The 15,539-nt window shown below is 39.9% G+C and overlaps 2 protein-coding genes across 2 annotated transcripts; one reads left to right on the top strand and one right to left on the bottom strand.

The window, feature by feature from the left end:
• Window positions 1-344: 344 nt before the first annotated feature.
• mfap5 (microfibril associated protein 5) lies at window positions 345-4,887 on the top strand. Its single transcript, XM_008431507.3, has 7 exons — window positions 345-429; window positions 1,309-1,384; window positions 1,493-1,525; window positions 1,632-1,661; window positions 2,965-3,052; window positions 3,580-3,653; window positions 4,435-4,887. The coding sequence occupies exons 2-7, from the start codon at window positions 1,342-1,344 to the stop codon at window positions 4,545-4,547; spliced, it is 381 nt and encodes a 126-aa protein (XP_008429729.1). The 5' UTR covers window positions 345-429; window positions 1,309-1,341; the 3' UTR covers window positions 4,548-4,887.
• LOC103478044 (adaptin ear-binding coat-associated protein 1-like) lies at window positions 4,888-14,768 on the bottom strand. Its single transcript, XM_008431510.3, has 7 exons — window positions 14,592-14,768; window positions 13,745-13,845; window positions 11,698-11,802; window positions 9,645-9,726; window positions 9,425-9,533; window positions 9,028-9,175; window positions 4,888-6,248 (listed from the first exon to the last, which is right to left on the bottom strand). The coding sequence occupies exons 1-7, from the start codon at window positions 14,690-14,692 to the stop codon at window positions 6,136-6,138; spliced, it is 759 nt and encodes a 252-aa protein (XP_008429732.1). The 5' UTR covers window positions 14,693-14,768; the 3' UTR covers window positions 4,888-6,135.
• Between the last annotated feature and the right edge of the window lie 771 nt (window positions 14,769-15,539).

Raw genomic sequence — 15,539 nt, 5'->3', positions numbered from 1 at the left:
TCTGACTTACGTTTTCTAGAAGCAGAAAATAGAAAGGCTATAGGTCTTTTCATGCAATGTAAATACATTTTGAAATTATTTATTTGAGTTTTTTTTGAGAAAGTAAAACAAATGTTTATTATCTGAATGGGAAGGTTCCCTTTTAAAAAAAATAAAAGTTTAATCTACACCTTGCACCTAAAATAAACAAACTGCTCACATGTTTAACTTTAACTTTAAAAATGGTCAAAGCCAAAAGAAGGTGAAAGGATGCAAAGCTTTAAATTTGAGATTGTGGTGGAAAAATGATGAAAACATGGTTTCTGTGATGGGAAAGAGGAGGAGGAAAAAAGTGAAGAGGAGGAGGGTGCAGGGGATGGAAGGAGGGGAAAGAAGAGAAGACAAAAGATCCATAAAAACAGAAAGCAGTTGTGGAGGACAGCAAAAGTTGTGAGTATGAGTTCATTACTTTCTCAAACAAATTTTTACACATTATGTCGTAAGTACACGTTCAGGAACATGCGCAGGCTTCCAAAAAACACTGACTGTAGGAATTATCCATCTGTCTAGGAGCTTGTCTTGTTACATTTGTTACAGACATGTAAGTTGTGCAATTTATGATTAATTGCAACGTTAATGTCAAGAGAAAACAAAAAAAAAAAACATCGGTCCTTGACAACCAAACCTATGCGGAGAAACGAGTGTACGACAAAAAATTCGAGTTCAGATTGGCCAGTAACGTTTTGTAAAGTTTGGAAGCAGTAACATGTTTTCTGAAAAAAAAGAAAGCTGGGAAAGAATGTGAGAGTGTAGGAGAGGAGGGGTTGAGGGGCGCTCAAACAGGGCACACAAAAGAATTAAAAAAAAAATCACATTCTTTTGTGAGGACTCACATTTTGGACTCTAAAGTTGCTCTGACACATTGCACATGGAATGATGCTAGGCGGGAGAGAAGGAAGGGAGGACAAGAGATCAAGGAGTCAGGCGGAGAAGGAAAAACACATTTACGGAGGTGAGGTGTTTTCCTTCGCTGCTCCACTGCTACTTTATCAAGCTGTTTACAAGCCTCCAATAAATACCAGATTAAATAAATGTTGGAAAATTACATCAGGCACTTTTACAGCTACGATAACTTCCCAAAACATGGCTCTCCGCTGCACATCTGTGTTTTCTTGCCAAAGGAAAACTTTCAAGGAAAACATTACTGTGGCTCAGAATGTGGGGAGCATTCACACAAGCCTGGGATTGGAGGAAACATAAACAGCATAGTGAGGATATTGAGTAGTTCCACCGTATGAAATCATCCTGACTCTTTTCCTCTTCCTCCAGCTTGTAAAGCTCACCTCTCACAAGTTTGAAGGAATGGGCAGCTTCCCAGCGGTCCTGCTCCTCTGCGTTTTCCACGGTAACCGCTGCCAAAACGAACACACAAATCATCCTGTTTAATTACGACCGAGTTGATTTGTTTTTGCATCCTGCGAAACATTCCCCTCCTCTGGTTTCTGTTCCACAGCGCTCACAGCTGTAGTCCAAGCCCAGGAGACCGGTAACGACCTTTTCCTCCTAAGTCGCACTCTTGATCGGGACAAGCGAAATCTCTCAGTAGAAGGATGTTGTCCCAGTCTAATCCTGTTTTCTTTCCTTATTTCCAGTGCCACCTGGAGATATCCCATTGCCATCTGGTAAGTGTCTCTCTCTTAGAGGAGCCAAGTCTGGAATGCTTTAACAATAAGTCACTCTGAGCCAGTAACAAATTTGTTGCAAAGACCGCAGCAGAGATTGCAGTGGTAAAGGTTTTTAAAGATACATCCAAAAACTCTGTAGCTTACTGAGTTTGAGACATGAGAACATACTGACTGACAGACTTGACGAAATGCTGCTGTCAGTCTCCTCTTGACGCTGGCGTGGGGATGTTGCAGGAAAAAGATTCTACACGCTACAGATTTTGGTTGAACAGCAAAGCTTTATAACAATGCTGCAGCTTATTATGTCAGCACGACCGAATTGCGAAGAACTCTCTGCCCCATCACAGTGAAATCCCGATCGCTGGACAGCACCCCGTTTACAGGGTTCTGGCCAACATGGTCTCTCCCCAAAGCTTACATTATCAGATGCCTGTCTCCCTGATATAGGCATGTTCAGGTCACGGCGGTCGTATGTCTGCTAAGGCATCTGGAGTCCATTTTTGAAACTTGTTTTTTTAACTCTCCTCTTGCCAATTGCCAAAAAAAGTCGTCATGCGTGATCAGACACTTCACCACATCGGTTCAGATCTCCTAAGGTTTGTTTGTTCTGAGTCTTTTACCTCAAAATTTTAATTCAGTCGCCCGTTTACAGGGACTAGAATGTTTCAGTTTCCTGACACTGATAAATATACCCACCACGTCGACTAAATACAGAATTAGAAGAATCCTACCGACACATATAGTGAGTTGGTGCGTCGTACTGCGCTAACTGTCATTAGGAATGAGGAAAAAAATATAATGCAGAACGCCTCAAGATCAAGGCTTTATTCTTGGGACACTTATTAAATATTTATGGTCCCTTTCATTAGATGTATATTTTTATATCACTGCATTGAGTCTCTGTAAGAAGATCAATGTTCAGTATTCTTATTGGTCATTAAGGCACTGAGTCTCACTGGACCCACATATATCTTAGGGCATGTGGTCAGGTATAAAACACATACATGATCCTCAGATATACAGATACCTTTTCACTCTTTATTTCACGAGATCAAAAATAAACAAAGGGAGGCAACATTAATTTCTATGACCTTCAGACCAGAGATGTGCTGGAAAATTAGTCCTGCTTCTTTAAATCAAGACTAGAACATGATTGTTTGCAGCAGCTTAGTGAAGCCAAGATATCGTTGCATCGTTTTACTGTTTCCTGTTTGTTTTAAAGTTGCATTTACAGCTTTTTATGTGGTGCTTAGATGGTTCTATTCATTTCTAATTTACTGTCTTACTGTTGCATGCTCAGACTGCAGGGAGGAGATGTATCCTTGCACCAGGATGTACTCAGTTCACAGACCCATCAAGACGTGTCTCGGCAGACTTTGTCTCTACAGGTGACCTGAAACCTTCATGGACTTTTAATTTGGGCTCTTTGGTAGCAGCTTCATTTCAAGAAGTTCTTGATGTTGCTTTAGTCATCACAAATTTATTTTAGATGAGTGTTGCCTTTGTATTTTCTGCCCTATTAATATTTATTTGAAGTTTATAAAGCCCACAGCCATCAGCATCTGCAACAACTCTTTGAAGAGAGTTGTACAAGTTGGAACAACAATTAAATTCCCTCTGGGATTACTAAAGTGTTCTTGAATTCGACATTCACACAAAAAAAGGTTCTAATCTCAAGAGATGGACCAGTGAAAGACAACTAGGAGTCTTTCATCAAGACACTTTTCAGACAGATCTAAGAAAAACAATAAAGATTGAATTGAATTATAAGGTTGTAAATTTTTTCTAAAGGTTCCCTATTATACTAGTAATATTTTAAAATTAATTATGAAATGCCCTGCTACTTGCAAAGCTTTATTAAACACTATTCTGACACAAAGCCGTGTGTTTATGTTTTCTTTTGCTGCTGAAACAGCCTTCCACGCGTTTATGTGATCAACAACGAGATCTGCGTTCGGACGGTGTGCCAGCAGGACGAATATCTGAAAGGTGAGAAAATCTTTGTTGAAAAACACTTAAAAAAAAAAAAAGTGCATAGTTATCCAGACTTCTGTCATTTATGTTTATTTGAAAAAGGAAGTGAGTTAGGAAAATAATACGTAGAAGAAGACAGGAAGACATTAAAGAAGGAAGAAAATGGACAGAGAAGGACACAAAAAATGATGGAAGGAAAGATATTAGGAGTAATTAAGAAAGGAAATACAAGGATGGAAAGGAGGGGTTGAAAAAGAAAGGAAGGACACCACAAAGAAGAACAATAAAGTCAATAAGGTCATGAAGAAGAAAAACAGAAAGGATACAAGAAATGATGGGCAGAAGAAAGGAGGGCTGAAGGGAGGATACAAGAATGGAAGGGAAAAGGAGGGTAGGGAAGACAAGGAGGAAGCAAAGTCACAAAACAGTAAATCAAAGAAGGTTGAAGATGAGGGAGGGAATGAGGATACAAGGAAAAAAGGAAGGAAACAAAGAAGGAAGAACACAATCTAATTAAAAATAAAAGACAGAAAGAAGGACATATGGAAGGAAGCCAAGCAAGAAAGAATTAGTACGGTAACAAAGAAGAAAAAGTGAGGCAGGGACACAAGTAGGAATACAAAAAAGGAAAAAAAGGACATAAAAAGAACAACAATTGACAAAAGAAATTCTGGACTGGAATTTCATACCAGTCCAGAGCTGGAAAACAAATTCCAACAAATTCAACTTGTCAAGACTTTTCAGAAACCCTGTTCAAGTCCAGAACATAAAAACATGTCTGCTTCCTTTCTGACAGCTGAACTGTGCAGAGAGTTGTCTGGGTGGCCCAGACGTATTGCGAGGTCTTCTTCTGGGAAGCGTTGCCGCAGCCGTCGCAACAAGCCCAAGACCTGGGCAAACCAGGCCTGATGCGGCCCAGATTTCCTCCATCAGTGAGGATGGTGCATCAGGGGGGAACATCATCAGGCCTGGAGCAGCAGAACCATAAAGCCAATACTCAGCAGGAGCAGATCTCCTCCTTTTCAGTTATGTCTTTATTCATGTATCAACCTTTTTATTGTCTGTGAATACTGATGTAATGCTCCGCTCACGAGAGTTTTGGGACTTCCGTGGTTTATGATCCATTTAAGGTACTGTAACGAGTTGTTTTATGTTAGAAACAAAAAGTAAAACTTCACTGCAAACGTACTTACTGACAGTCCAGTTTTGTGCTCACCAGCTTAAGCAATAAAATACAACAAAACTTGAATCCGAGTATTTCATTTATAGGTTTATTTGTTCATTTAAGAAAAGAATGGCATGGTCGGTTATATTTTCTGTTTCCATTGTCATTGTTCCCATTTGCATATTTTTATACACTTTACAGCTTAAACAGGTAACATTTAGGATAAATACATATAAATTAAGACGATAAACATTTATGGTGTCCTCCGGTCAACACCCGTCACCACGCCACTTGTCAGCGCACGTCAGACACAACACACGATATCGGTGAAACGTAGTCCAGCTCTTGATACGTAATTTCACAACCGAACACACTAACGGACGCGTATTAGCTTGGTTCCTCGCTCCTTCGCATTTCCAAACTGAATTAACACATTGTAGATAAATCCTTCCTCCGACTGAACGAACAGAGCAGAATCAGACCTGTTCACTGAGCTTCGGAGAGGTCATGACCCATACGACTCACAATTCACAGCTTAAGCAGCTGTGCTGAGAGGAAATGACATAACATTAAAAAATAATCTCTCTTTCCCCTTGAGGCCAAGATAAAAGTATTTGCCTCTTTTCCGTCCTTCTAACACCCTCTCCCATCCAGCACTTCCATGTGTCCTGATTTATAGTTAAAACAACACATCCCCACTGGAGTAAGTGCTAAACAGCTGCGCGGCCGCAAGAGCGGAACAGAAAGCGCCAAAGAGCCCGACCACTTCGTAAATCAGCGGCGGACTGACAGAGCCCTCTCAAATGAACTCATTCTGCGGTCGACTTCACAATAATCTCAATCCGACATCAGAAGATCGCACACTTTATGAATTAATACCTACACAGAGAGTCAAGCTGTCTGTCAGTGCATATATTCGGTCTCCCAGCTGGAGGCCTGGAAAGAAAACGAAGCTAGAGTACATTAAAGGCGAAACCACCAATAACAACTACAGACACTGTAACATTTAAAGCAAAACGTCTCTGTACAGAAGGTTAATTCAGTTAATTAGATGTTGATATGCCTATTAATGTTTACTCTGTCAATATGTAAAGAAACTATTGGAAGGAAGAGGAGGAAAAGCGGGAATAATCGACCCGGGAATCTGCCAAAAACGACCCGGTTAAGACCGCAGCCAGAAATCCAAGACCAAAGCAAAGGAGAGAGGGTTACCCTGCTCGGCAGGGAGAGATACGGGACCCCAGACTGGGGGAAATTAATTAGCAAAAACGCTGCATAATTGTATTGTAAAAAAAAAAAAAGGGTAAAAAAAAACACAGATCACATATCTCCTCACTTCTGGGCCACAGAGTCAAAGTCTCCCCACAGGTCGTTGTTGGCTGTGGACGTCGGGTTGGATGGAGCCACCGAGTTGGAATTGCTGGAGTCAAGATCTAGCAAGCAACCTGATGGTTTGAAAGAAAATAACAGATGTTAGCTTCAAGCATAAGATCATTTTCTGTCCTTACTAGTTTCAGAAAATGTCAAGGTGAAGGACTGGAGGGCAAATGAGTGAAAGAGCAGCAAAAGTTAGAGAAAACTTAACTTCCTCAAGAAAGATTAGAGAAATATTGATCAAGACTTTGTAAAAATGACAACAGGAACATCTGGTTTCTTGGGACGAAAACGTGAAAGATATTAAGGGTGACTGATATTTAATCGTGCTGTGTCAAAGTTAGACTGTATAAAAACCCATTTGAGGCTGCAAAAGACTTCAAACTGGCTTGGAGGTTCTCCTTCAACTATCCTAAGCATACAGATCTACTAAAGAACAGCTTAGTTCAAAGCATGTTCATGAGTTCGAATGGCCAAGTCAAAGTCCTGACTTTCAAAGAGGAATTGACCAAAAAAAAAAAAGAAAAAACCTATTCTTTACATGTCCAAAGCTGGCTGGCAGAGACAAGCCCGAAGGCACTTTGCGGTGTACTACATTAAAGTGGTTTTAACAGGACAGAATATGAAAAAGTTCAGTGTGTATGAATATTTTCTCTGTATTTAACCGCTTACCTCAGTGGTTTCTGCTCTGTAAATGGCCTCAGTTTAATGTGCTGAGCTTTTAAGATCCTGAAACGTTTAGCCACCACCCAAACACAACAAAGATAAACCCAACTTTGAAATGCAGCAGCAATGACTCCCTTGCACTTGCAAAGTTTTCCACTTTATTCTGGAAAAAAAAAAAAAAAAAAAACCCACACACGCCATATTATAAGCTGTTTTCTTAGGCACACCATCTTTGATAGGGAAAAAGTTCCTCGGGGTTCTGTTGAATTTTTCAAATGTTTTCAGCACCAAAACCAAAATTCCATTCACTTTAATTATATTCAGATGGCTGCAGAAATCTCTAAGGAGAGGCATCTTTTAATCTTGGCACATCAAACCAGAGAATATAGCGTCGACTGGAAACTGTGGTTTTGGTACCGATGCAGCTGTGCCTCAAAAGCCCAGAACACATGCGACATCCAGCGCCGCTTATTACATTCACATTCGAACATTTTACAGTCGATTTATTAGTCTTTTGGGTAGGTGCTCCTGTGGGTCAGCACATCAGCTAGTCACTATGGAAACAGTAAAGGTCGCAGGTACAAGTGCTCCACTGGAAATGAGCCAAAGTAGTACACTGTTGTAATTTGAAGAGTTATGCCCATTTAAATAATCGATACCACACACCTCTGCTGCGAACTGTGGAAACAGAGCAGCAAGCTGTAAAATCACTGCAAGAAAATCGGGTAATGTTTACCTTTTTTTTTTTTTTTTTTTTTACCATTTATGAGTAAAATTTACCATCACTTTTACAAGGGCTCAGCCAAACATGCAGTAAATGTGAAGACTGAACACCTCAGATTAGAATCTAATTTTTTGCCTATATTTTTAGCTTCATACAACACACCCCACTCTTTTTGGCAACCTTAGTAAAATGTTTTCTGACTGTTAAGAATACGCCAGTAGTCATTGTTTACTACATAATACACTCGAATTGTGCATAGAAGTAAAATAGATACGATAGAAAATAAAAATGTTAAAACGCTCAATTGATTTTGCAGTAGCTGATTGTTGGGTGTTGCACTTGACTTTGTTAAAAAAAATTATTTTACCAACACTGGATTAGCCCCTTTTTCACTGCAAGATTTTACAACTGGTATAAAAAGATAAATTCATGCTAAGGATTTTGAGAAGGGTTAAGTGCAACAACTTATAAAGATTAACCTTTTTTTCAACTGCTTAAATGTTTAGTTAACAAAATCACAAGTAAGCATACAGAGATTGCTGTCAGTTTAATTGATGATGGCTAAAACAACAATTTAGGTGGATTACTTCTCCAAGTTGTCATGCGTTAGGAGCAGTGACGTGCGGTCAGGGGAGGCAGGTGAGGCAGAGCCTCACCTGTCATCATGGAAAAATAATATATAATATTAAAATCAATTATCAAGATATTTTCACCCTGTGGTTTTTACTATAAAGTACCTATTTTTCATTTAACCAAATCTGATGTTTATTTTCTTCAAAATCGCTGAATTTTCACATTTTCCCATTCCCATTCGAAGCCAGTGAGGCAGCAGTGAGCTGAGCCTCACCTCTGATTGCGTAACTTCTCGCTAACTGCACTGGCTGCTATTCTATGAGAGCATGCTCCTCCTGTCTGTACGTCGCCAATAAAATGGCTAAAAACAGTTAATGTATGAATTGATTTTCCATAATTTAGCTTATGTATTTAATGCACTGTGTTTTTATTGTCACCAACTGTGTGTGTAACGTGTTTCGTGTGCTAAGGAGCGACCAGAAACGGCAGAGAACAGATTTGAGGTGAGGCAGGCAGTTCTCGTGCCTCATCGCTGGGGGGCGCTCATGAACCCAGACATTGTGACTACACAACTGCAGAGTAAAAGACAGTAACGAGGTAGGCATACTGTAGCTGCTCTTATACAGAGAGCGAGAAAGACATGGTTTTGAGTTGTACTTTAACGGTTTCTCCCTTTGCTGTTAAGCACAGGACGAAATTAATAATATCTACATGTCAAAGTTTGACTGAGATAACGGAATTATTCTGCAGCGGCGGCGCGGCTAAGCATCACAGTCTTTTTACCCTCCAGCATTGTACGCATGCGCAAAATTTCCTTATGTAAACAATAACATGCAGGGGTCTGTGAACCTCACCGCACGTCACTGGTTAGGAGTATAAATACTCACCGGTGTCGGCTCCCCCTGCTGGTGGCTGTGTGTTAAGATTGGTAGCTCTGGATGAAGGTGGAGGTGCCAGCTTGCCTCCAGGTGGAGGCGGAAGGAAACCGAGGCCTCCCGAACTCTGCGGACGAGACCTGTCCTTTTTCTTCGATTGCTAGATAACGACAGGACCCACGGATGGTGTTAGATTGAAAGCAGCGCAACTTTCAAAAGCCTCGACAGATAAACAACATCCAGTGTTTATCTGTTTATCTGAAACCCATTTGAGTTTCAGAGGAAAACATTTCTAAAGCATCCCCCGCCTCCCCTTTTATTTTTGAAGAAAACCAAAAAACTAAATACCACCGTAAACACAGTTTTGACATGTCAAACTTAACTGGAAATCACAAAAAAATAAAGATACCCCAATGTTTAGAGTGATGGTTTGTCCCTCTTTGAAGCCCAGATCGAGTTTAGGAGTAGAGTCTGGAGCCTGAGCCTGTTTTTTAAACTCGTTCTCTTGTTTTACCCACCTAAGGGGAGGCCAGGAAAAGGAGACGGAAAGATGAAAATACAAAACATAAGTAAAAGCATCGATCGCAACTCAAGTGGCGACAGTTCACATAGTTAAAGCTGCTGATTACTTGAAATGGTCCTGAAGAGCCACGTTGAAATCGAACGCGTCACCTCGGTCTCCAAAGCCGATGCCGATGAACGCGCTGCGGCCTTCCAGAACAAAAACATGGATAAAAAAAATTCAGAGGAATATTTCACGCAAAAAGACAGAGGGTGATAGGTCAAACTCGCTGCTTACAAAAATGTGAATTCATACATAAACTTTTTGTGTTTTTTAAGTTCAAGAGAGTTTTTTTTTTTTTTTTTTTTTTTTACGGTATCTGATCTGACCTAAAAGTTACTACAAACTTTTTGAACTAAACTTTCAATGAGTGTTTTGTAACTTCTGATTTGTAATGCATCATTTAGTTGGAAGAGATGGTAGCCATGGCAACTGTAACGCAAGTATTTCATGAAACACAGACATGATGAGTGTGGAGGACTTTGTTGAAGTCACAACGCTTCAGCAAGCATGAAAAAGGAAGTTAACTAGCAGGTGCTGCCTCTACTCAACATCGCCCTTCATATTTTGTGTAAATTAAAGCACTAAATTATTATTCTCACTGAGTTCATCAGTTTCTTGTTAATATGACACAAATACATTCCTGCAGCATCTTTCGGTTCAGACATCTTGCGTTCAAACATGTAGTTAATTACAGAGAATATGATTACGTGAAGCAAAGTCCAGCTGCCCTAGCAGGTTTTTCGGCAACTTTGCTATGTTTGCATGCTTCAAAGCTACAGAATGCGGTGAGGCTTTAAAAGATCAAACAAAAGTCAGGGTACCAGTTAGGAGAAGGGTCCAAAATACTTCCAGAGCGTAACATAATACTTGTATGGTGCAGTAAAGAGTCATTAGTGACTGGAGTGTATATATGGGATAACGATGTCTTTACAAAAACTGGATATTTTAGTAAAATTAACAAACAGACAAGACCGACAGTAAGACTGAAAGGAAACTGAAGGAAGTGCGTTCTGGTTGGGTTCTACATGTGACAACAATCTCTTGTGTTGTCCATATGTCTGGATGAAGGAGTACGGCTACGAGACACAATCGTTTTCTTCTGGAGAAAACATCCCGGACCAGCTGAAATCTGCCAACAGCTTTTTTTGGAGAATGAGTTAAAAATTTTGGTCTTAAAAGTATCAAATTTTAACATTTGTGCTATAATTCTAAAAGGTATGTTTGCTACAAAATGAAGAAAAAAAACATCAAACATCAGCAAAACCACACCGTAACGACAGGGAAACAGTGGTGGCAGCGTCATGTCCTGGAGTTACTTTTCTTTAGATGAACGGGGGTTACTCTGTCAGTGTTGGCCGGAAACTTTTAGGAACATACTAAGAAGCTGAAGAAGGAGAGGGGTTTTATTTTTCAGTGTCATCCAGTCCAACCATGCATCCAGATTGACAAAGAAAATTATTTCGGCAGAAGAAAAATCAATTCTGGAATAGTCTCCGAATCTGACACAGCTGGAGAATTCAGACAATGTGGCGTGGACAAATACTACCAAGCAAAGATGTGAAATAACTAACGGACTCCTAAAGAAGGAGATCGAATGCGAAATATAAATCAAAAAGTCCTTTAACAAAGAATTTGTTTGAAAATGTGCACCCTTTTTTTCTTTTACATTTCCCCCCCAAAAAACAGATCTGTTTGTATTTCTGTTCATTAAAAGTAAAGCACTTTTTGACCAATTTGCCAGTATTGTTTCTTAAGTCACAAAAACCTTTACATGAATGCTTCACTTTAAAATCCACTTAAAAAAAAAAAAAAAACGCACTCCATGTATTTTACTGCTACTCGACCTATTGAGCTGTTTAGGTTCATGGTATCAGCGCAGCAAGTGTGCAAAAAGAAAAAAAAAGGGACGCTTTGTGAGTCCTGGCGCACGAGCAACAGTTTCACATACAAAGTTCAGCGTTTTGCTGAGAAAGGGGGAACAGCTGTGTTAATGCCAGGATTTTTCCCTTGTTTTGCTGCACTTCTTGTTTGCAGAGAACTGCATCCAAACTCTGGAGAATCATATTATTATAAGACGGCTCAAATATTTATAGACTCGCAATAAACAGTTTACTCACCGTTGTCATCTTGGATCCGAAGCACAAAGTAACGGCTTGAGTCACTGACTGTTTCTACTGCAATGCCAGGGTACTCCTCCACTGGTGCCTGGGCAAACAGCTCCCCTGCAGGGTCAAAACGAAAACATGTGAAGCTCGGCTCAAAGACCTTCATGGGAAAATGAAACGCAAACAAAAGGAGAGATTTAGTGCCTTGGAAGAGTATTCAAACACCTTTGAACCGTTTCATATCGTATCCCATTAAAACCACAGCCTCGCAGTCTTTTATTGGGTTTTTATGCGACAGAACAAAGTAGTGCATGATAGTGAGGTAGAAGCGGAAGACCCCAAAAAAAAAAGAAAGAAAAAAAAAAGCCTTTTTGAAGTCCCATTTTGGCTAAGTTTGACTCAGCTGTGTAGGAGAGAAAGATATGCTCTGGTAAGAAAAGGCCAAAACAAAACTGTTTGGTCAACATGCAAACATTCCCCTGGAAACATCATCCCCACATTGAAATATGGTGACAATATTACGCGGTGGGGATGCTTTTCTTCTGCGTGCACAAGGAAACAGGTCAGAGTTGATGGATAACCGTTTATGGTGAAGAAGACGGATGGACAGGGCAACCCGGCGAGAAAACTCATTACAGGCTACAAATAAAGCGAGCCTGAAGAGAGAACAACCCTAAACATTCAGCCAGTGCTACAATGGATTGGTTTAAATGAAAACAAAATCAGCTGATAGAATGGCCCAGTCAAAGGCCAGACCTTGCATTTTCTAATTGAGACTTGAAAAATGTTGTGAACAGAAGTTCTGCGTGGAATCAGACTGAGCCTGAGCTATTTTCTAAAGAGAAATGAGCAAAAATGTTAGTCTATAGACACGGCATCAGACTGCTGTAGCTGATGCAAGAAGTGGTTCTACAAACTACAGATCTGGAAAAAATGAAGATACCACTGCACTGAGCCCCACTGAAAGCCTCCAGGCTATTCCACCAAATATTGATTTCTGAACTCTTCCTCTTGAAATGTAGCCAGTTAAAACATCAGCATTGTTGTTTCTAAATGAATATGAACTAGTTTTCTTTGCATTATTTGAGGTCTGAAAGCACTGCATCTTTTTCGTTATTCTGGCCATTTCTCATTTTCTGCAAATAAATACTAAATCTTTGCTTGGCATTTCAGAGACATGTTGTCAGCAGTTCATAGAACAAAAGAACAATATTAATTTTACTCAAACATATAACTATAAAAAGTAAATTCAGATAAACCAATCATTTTGCAGTGGTCTCTTAATTTTTTCCAAAGCTGTATAAACCGAAAAGGGTTGAAATGTAGCCACATCCAGGTCAGTTTTGCAAAAAAAATAGGGGTGCACCAATAAATTAGTTGGCCAATAAAATGTACTCTATTTCCTTAATCGGGTGTTCAGCCGATACATGTGATACCGATTTTATTGATCTCCGCAAAGGTCTGAAAAATCAGCCACTGTCTCCTTATATTCTGCCATTAGCGAAGACAGACTGCCAGACCCGCCCGACAGGTCACATCTGCACCTACATGGTTAACAGCAGTCACAGTTGCCAACTTAATAACGACTGTGCCCCTATAATATTTAGTGACTTTCCAGACAAAAAAAAAAAAAAGGTGTTGGCCAAAATCGGAATTGGCAGGTCAGGCTTCTTAAAGATCAGTCATCGGGCAGAAAACTGCAATCGGTGCACCTTTTCTAGAAAATGAAGAAAACCATGTATCCTTTTCATTCTGCTTTACAATTACGCACTACTGAGTGTTGAAGTATCACATGAAAGTCCAAGAAATTACACTGAAGGTTGTAGTTGTTACTAAATGGAAAAGATTCTTGGTGTGTGAATACCTTTGCATAGCATAGTAAATATCAGATTTTTTTTTTATTTCAGCGTAAACATCTCGCTGGGGCACAAAGCCAGGTAACCTTGGGTATGATGAGTAACCGACAGGAAGTGGTGAAGCAGAAGACTATACATAGTGAAGTGATTTACAGCTGTGGCAGTAAACCACAGCACTGTCCTGTCTGCTTTTCTTTTCTCACCGGACACTTTGTCCTCCAATTTCACATAGGCTACTTTGCCTCGAGCCGTCACACGCATGCGTCCCGTCCAGTCAGGAGCATCCAGCTTCCAATCAGCAGCCCTGACACACACACACACACAAACACACACACACTCAGAGGGAGTCAGTAAGATGCAGGTAGGCACAGATTATTATGATTCATCCCAGTTACAGCGTCCACATATCAGACAGACTTTTTTTCTTCTTTTTTTTTGACACTGGCTAAAATATTGCACACACAGGCTTAGTCACTGTGGTCACTCGTGAGTTTCTCATTGGACTCAGACTTATACTAATGTTTGCAAGGAGTGATGAGACTCTGAAGAAGCTGTTTGGGCTTTGGCTTACAGCCCACTAAATTAAATGAGAGGTAAATAACTCTGTCAGACCTTTAGCATGATACATTATGGCCACGTCGTTTCAGTTGTAGCAGCCAAACTTGACACGATGGCATTAAGACGTCCTGCTTGAGTGTCCTTGAGTCAGACTGGTCTCTAAGATGCTGTACTTAAAAGGCCATAAAGGCTAAATAAGAGCTCAGTCACAAAATTAAACGTTGACATTTTTTTTTCACCATTGCTATCAGCTACCTTGTTTCAATTAAGAACACAAACCAGCCACAGTTGATGAGGTAAGACGCTTCCCATCTTCGGTTTTAATGGCTATTGGTTCGGTTATGACCTTGTGAACATATAACAACAAAAACAACCAGCACATCAACTATGACCTCCATATATAATAATCCCGTCAGGCTGTTGAAACTACGACACCACCTCACGGAAACCGCTAACGGATGCTGGGTCTAAAGCTCCCATCCACGGCCTCACCTGACAGCCCGGTTAGATGCTCTCGGAGGGATGCGGTAAACGTTCACTTCGGGTTTGACACACAGAATCGACTCATAGTCGAGCTGACCCTCTGACGCCATCTTGACTGCTACACAGTTCGCTGGTGGTGGTTGTTGTGGTGGTGGTGACGGTGGTTGTCCGTTGAGCGTTAAAGGCGGCGTAACCGTAATTCAAGGTGTAGCTGCGCACAAGCCTTTGAAGAGACGCTGCGCCATTTTTACCATAGTAGAGGCGAGGATTGCAAAAAAAATAAATAAATAAAAACTGACTTATTTTTACATTAGTAAAAATTTTAATAATCACATAAAAAGAAAGGACCGGGAAAAACCTGTAAAACAAATAGATTTCTAAAACCTTATTTGGTCTTTATTGGAAAACTGCAGAAAACTATAATGCCAGTCCTGATTTAAAGAAGCCAATCTGAGGTTTTCAGAAAACTTTCCTGTTGATTTTTTATTTATTTTTTTTTTTGTCACACTTAAATGTTTCAAATAACTTTTATGTAGGCTATAACAAAGATAACCAGATTAGACACAAAATGCTGTTTTAAAATTCTAATTTAATTTAATAAAGATAAAATAAAGCAAACATGACTTTTACAACAACAACAAAAAAAAAACATTGCGCCTAAACCTCATAACTGGATGTACCACCCTTGGCAGCAACAACTGTCATCCAGTGTTTTCGACAGTACCCATGTCCAAGACCTCAAGAGGAACTAAACACACCTGAATCAAATAAATGGTTAGTTACCAGTTATCTGTAGAGCTGAATGACTGAATGCTGATGAGATCTAATCAAACAAACTTCTTATTCTGGCTGATGAAAACAATGTGAAGATTACAAAAAGTTACGTGTTGGTATTTTACCCTGTGTTTATATGAAACCTGCAAACCTATCTTTGAAACATCATATAGGATATCTCAG

The sequence above is a fragment of the Poecilia reticulata genome, chromosome 16, assembly GCF_904066995.2.
Source record: "Poecilia reticulata chromosome 16, P_reticulata-male-v2, whole genome shotgun sequence".
Lineage (NCBI taxonomy): Eukaryota > Metazoa > Chordata > Actinopteri > Cyprinodontiformes > Poeciliidae > Poecilia > Poecilia reticulata.
Note: the sequence above shows the minus strand (reverse complement) of the source record. Positions and strands in the feature narration are given on the sequence as shown.